This window comes from Limulus polyphemus, unplaced genomic scaffold (assembly GCF_000517525.1).
Source record: "Limulus polyphemus unplaced genomic scaffold, Limulus_polyphemus-2.1.2 Scaffold584, whole genome shotgun sequence".
NCBI lineage: Eukaryota > Metazoa > Arthropoda > Merostomata > Xiphosura > Limulidae > Limulus > Limulus polyphemus.
In genome coordinates, this window is record NW_013666194.1 from 488,409 (window position 1) to 494,191 (window position 5,783).

The following is a 5,783-nucleotide window of genomic DNA, read 5'->3' on the forward strand; positions in this document are numbered from 1 at the left end:
TATATATATATATATATATATATATATATATATATATGCATATTTGAATTAGTGAAGAAAAAATTTTTTATTTATTTGAAGTACACTGTATTTTATGAGCAAGCACTGAGTGATCCTATTTCTAATGAATACAAAGTGGAAATATTCAACTTCGCTAAAAACTAGGCTTACCACCAGCAACACTGTACCATGCTGCTCCATTAGTGATTCCACCCTTGTGAGTGAAATCATCACCACCACAATTTATATGCTGTTTTCCCGACATAGTTTTATGTGCTGAAGCATAAGCATGAGCCAGGTGTCTGAAAATATAAAATATGAGCTAATTTACTCTTACATCATTATATTTTTTACAAGTTCATTAATAAAAAAAGCTAGGTGTATGAGATTTAAAATGTAAATTAATTTAGTTCTTACATCTTTTTTTTTATAAGTTAATTAATAAAAAAGACAGTAAGTTCAGAAAAATTAATGAATTGAAAACACAGGATTTACATGAACAAATAATAATTAACAATATAAACTGATAATTTTAAAAAATAACTAAAAATTGTAAAAACAAACAAACATATAATTCAAAACCTACACAGTAAAGAAAAAAGTGAACCCTCACTCTTTCTCAGGTTTAACACTGAACTTTCTTAAATTATGACACACACACACAAACATACATGTATATATAATGGAAACTTCAAACATGACATCACAGTCTGCCATTTAGGATGTTGAAGTGCAGTGAAAGTATGATTATGCACACAATGAAACATACGCCCTTTTAAATATGTCAAGATTTAACATAAATATTTAGTTCATGGAAAAAATTATTGTTTAGGTTATTCTCCTTTCATATGCAAGTTTTGAAAGACAAATGAAAAAAGCTATTCCTGAAGTGTTACATTAAAACCAAGCTTACTATTCTTACAAGCTTGTATTAAATACAGCTGCATAGCACTCTTTGCATGTGAATATCACATTATAAGAGAACTTTATTAAATGATTGTAAAACAACCAATTTTATTTTTTGAAATGTTCAGATGTTTTTCATCACAATAAAACATCAGATTAAACATCTTATGAAATGAAAATATAAAAATACACTTAGAGACAGGTTACAAGCTAGATCCTCCATAAGCTAACAAACATAAAGTAAATGGTTACACCAATTCATTAACCATAACTTAATGTGCACCTAACTTTGTTTGCAAATGAATTATAAAAAGTGAAAGACAAAGACATTATGTGTAAGTTTGTATACTCAATTTCTATTTTCTAAGACTAATTAATATTATTCATGAAGCATGTTTTTTGAATCCCACATAAAATAGTAGTGGAAGCTTTAGGGACTACATCTACTAGTTAGGAACTTGTCGTGAACCACCCTCTGGAATCTGTAATAAATTCTCTTTCAAGTCCAAAGAAAAATGCCTTTATAAATTCAATACATACTGTAAACTTTCTCAGCTCTTTAATTTTTTTTTTTTTTTACTTTTTATAACCAACTAAACTAATTTTGGCGTGTCTCTACCCCTGAAACAAACGCATTTATTAGGAAACTTTGACCTTCTATTTCAATAAGTCATATGTTTTGAAGAGATCCATATTAAGTATATGTTAAATCTTTAAGGACAGATTTCGGACTTTTAAGTACAGCAGCTATTTGCAAATAAAAAGTGTTTAAACACCAAGTAACATTAGGAACTGTTAACTGCAACTATAATAAACAGAAAATGTTTGGTATGTAGAACCCCCACATTAATGTAAATAGCTCTAACAAATACCACTGATTACTAGTGAATAACACTATAGTGAAAATATACTATTTAACAGGTGTTGAAAATAAATATCCAAATTCAATAGCCAAATCAATCATATAAACATTTTAATATTTGCAAAATCTGCCATTAACATCATGTCTAGCCATTATGCAATTATTCTATCATTAACCCTGCATTAGTCTTTCGGGGTCTGTGAAGACCACAAATATTTTGTGAACATAAGCACTCACAGATGGAAGCACGTACATGTTTGATGTTCTAAGTAGCTTCAGTATTCGGCTGGTTTGTGTTAAATTGTTACACTTAGTTTAGGTGGTAAAAAAGAAACATGTTGTAATAATTAATATTCATTTATTAATTAAAAAAAGGAAAAGTTTTGAGTGTTAGTGTTTTTTGCTTCACAATAATAATTTATTATTATTTAAATATTTGTAAATTAATTTTTTTATGATGGGGTCCACTCAGACCCCTGAACATTTTTACAGAAGACTAATGCAGGATTAAAACAGCTTTGGAATTACTATTAAAGAAATTCATATTCTGTTAAGCCTAGTTGCACCTGCAGTTTCTAAACATTCTGATAGTATTTAATGAATACAAGAGTAAGACTCTAGAAGTTTTCTGTCAATCAAGTTATACAGAAACAAAATATATTGTAGATGCAGTCGAAAATTGATGTATTTCAAAATAAATAATGCTTTGTTGTTTGGATGAGGTGAATTTCATTAAGTTATTCTATTGAACAATATACATTACACATTAATACTCACAATTTATTAGTGTTATTTTATGCTTTTATTTCTGTGAGCACTTTTATAAGTCCCTAAAGAATTTGACAAAAAGTCGAGTATAGAACAATCTGATGTCCAGAGTTGAAGCAACATTTATAAATAACTACTGACTGGAAAGTCATAACGAAATTTATAAGTGACCTGGATACAGCTCTTTGTAGAAGTGAAAAAGAAAACAAAAGAAAGTAAACAAAAAATTTGAGACTGTGACCAAACATTTTTAGAAAAACAAGAATACAAAATATTTAGGTCATAAAAATGAGACTGAGGAATAAAACCAAGTGGAGACAGATAGTAACAATAACAGAAACTATGGACTCTGAAATAAATCAGTTTGTCAGAAGTAAAGTAACCGACAAAAGAATAAGCACTGACATAACCCACTGAATCGGTGTATTTTAACTCACTGAGTCGGTGTATTTTAAGGATATACGTTGTAAATTAAAATTACTATTTAGAAAAGGTGGACACTAACTTAAATGTTTGATCATCAGGTGTAGCAGTATATTCTTGAGTCTTTCCACTTGGACTTTCATCATAAGGATAGTTTGCCACTAAAGCACCACCATGAAGATTAGCTGACAAGACAAATGGATTATTAAGAATCCACATCATGACTGCTCTTGTTTCTGGTTGGAGCTGCAGAAAAAAAAATCATATCAGCGCTTTCTCGTTCAAAAACGTTTTATTACAAAAAAACAGTATGAACACTAATGTTTAACTCCAAAAAACAATATGAACACTAATGTTTAACTCTAATAATAAATAAGTAGGTCTTTGAAAAACGTTTTATTACAAAAAACAATATGAACACTAATGTTTAACTCTAATAATAAATAAATAGGTCTTTGAAAAACGTTTTATTACAAAAAACAATATGAACACTAATGTTTAACTCTAATAATAAATAAATAGGTCTTTGAAAAACGTTTTATTACAAAAAACAATATGAACACTAATGTTTAACTCTAATAATAAATAAATAGGTCTTTGAAAAACGTTTTATTACAAAAAACAATATGAACACTAATGTTTAACTCTAATAGTAAATAAATAGGTCTTTGAAAAACGTTTTATTACAAAAAACAATATGAACACTAATGTTTAACTCTAATAATAAATAAATAAATAGGTCTTTGAAAAACGTTTTATTACAAAAAACAGTGTGAACACTAATGTTTAACTCTAATAATAAATAAATAGGTCTTTGTTAATGGCTAATCAAGCACAAAAACATATTCATAAGCCTTTCCAATGCTTTGTTTACTGTACTATTTATTTATTAACTATTACTATTTATTGACATTTAGTCAATGTCATAATCAAACTAGCAAAAGATATTACAGTGCCAATCCATTTAACTTGGATGCTATATATATATGTTACTGCGATATTCTCTGAGGCAAAATGGAAATCACCTTCTATAGAGAACAAAGGAATGAAGCAACTAGAATAAGGTATTCTTAATGACTTTCTGACCACCATATTGTCACTATCACAACACAAAAACTAATTTAATTTCCTATATCACTAAAGCAGGTAGAAAACATATGGTATGCCTGCATATCACAATATGACTGTTTATTGGATTATCACTGATAATGATTTTTTGAATGATGAAACTGATTCTTTTTTGTTTTTGTTTTTTGCATCCAAGCTAATAAAATTATCATAGAGTTTTTCTGGCATACCATCTAAAGTGGCAATTATCAGAAATCAAATATATTGGAACTAATTTCTAGTAAATTAACTTATCTTCCACTCTATCATAATTTCAACAGTTAAATATATATAACCTGTACATCTATCTTCTTACTTTGTGATCTATCATCTGACTACCTAGAAAGTAGTGGTGGGTCTGATGCAGCGGTAGTTGTTCTTCACTGTAAAGTACTTCATTCAAGTCTGGAAAGTCACGATTTAAATCTACACCATTTGCATTGCTTCTGCCAATCAACCAGTCTTTTCCTCCTTTCTGCAAGAAACAGACTACATTACTATCTGTAGAAATACAATCACTGATTGAGAATTTACACCCTAGCGTTAACTCTTCCAAACATTCAATATCAACAAGTATTTAAAATACTGTTTATGAATTAATGATGTTAGTTTATATGTATTTAAATTTACATAAGAGACAATCAACTTGGCAATCTCAAATGTTAATTCAATCACACAAAATTTATATGCATTAATATATTCCATAGACTTACAGTAAAACTCAAATCCAGTAGTTTCATTTACATTGATCAAAGGCTTAAATTTAAATGCAACATTCAAACAGCATGCTATAAATTGATTTAGAATGAGTAAAACTGCATTTCTTTTTATTTCTAGTCGGAAACATGTAATCCCAACAAGAATCCCATGAAAGACAAAGCCACTGGAAAACAAGAGAATTGAGAGACCACTCCAATGGATAAAATGTGTCAGGACGAACTGCAATCCAAGCGAGAGCACCGGAACATGACATGCAAGAATATGAATATTGTGTGAGGGGGCCCAAAAGAGCAGATCTAATATGCGAAAAGAGAGCAAGTGCAAACAGGCCCCACCCACAGGATAAATGCTCCCAAAAAAAAGTGGCAAGAGAAGAATAGGAACATACCGTAAAATCCTATTAATAATGGAAAGGAAAACAAACAGCAGTGTCACACCCAATACTAACCCAAAAGCAAAGAAGCCATGTGAGAATGAACTAAAGATAGCAAAAACCCCAACATGGAGGGAAGAAAGAGGATGTATCCCTCGACAAACCCGAAATGTAAACAGAACACCGAATAAAGGGAAACATTAAAGATATGAGTGACGATAAGGGAAAAAGAATGACAAATGCGGAAGAAATCTGCCTGAAGTTAAACTAAGGTGAATAGAAAGTCCATAGAAGGTAAGGCTTGTAAGTACCCAAACACAAAAGAGACAAAAAGAACAGCACAGAAAACATGAAGATAATATTTTGCAAAATGTGTAAAGTAGGTCTAGCAGATACTGCAATAGAAGTATGGAAGGTATTCCATGATAATGTCAGGGAGAACTGACAATTTTAGGACATTGGAAAATGGGTTCAGCTGTTAGATGGGGAAGTTGAGCAATAGTGGAAGCAGATACGGCAGACCCTGGCTCCCAGGGACCAACACATTAATTTATCGGTATGAAGGATAAATTATAAATGGAATAAAATTAATGATAAGAAGTATAAAGTAGAGATTAAATGAAA

At 29.9% G+C, this 5,783-nt stretch overlaps 1 protein-coding gene across 1 annotated transcript in view; it reads right to left on the bottom strand.

Annotated features, from left to right (window-relative positions):
* LOC106459276 (carboxypeptidase E-like) overlaps nt 1–5,783 on the bottom strand; it is a 25,937-nt gene that overhangs the window by 12,900 nt on the left and 7,254 nt on the right. Inside the window, exons 3-5 of the mRNA XM_013918886.2 lie at nt 4,383–4,541; nt 3,042–3,205; nt 172–302 (exon numbers count right to left, since the gene is read on the bottom strand). Of these exons, the coding sequence (XP_013774340.1) occupies nt 172–302; nt 3,042–3,205; nt 4,383–4,541 (454 nt within the window). The remainder of the gene's footprint in view (nt 1–171; nt 303–3,041; nt 3,206–4,382; nt 4,542–5,783) is intronic.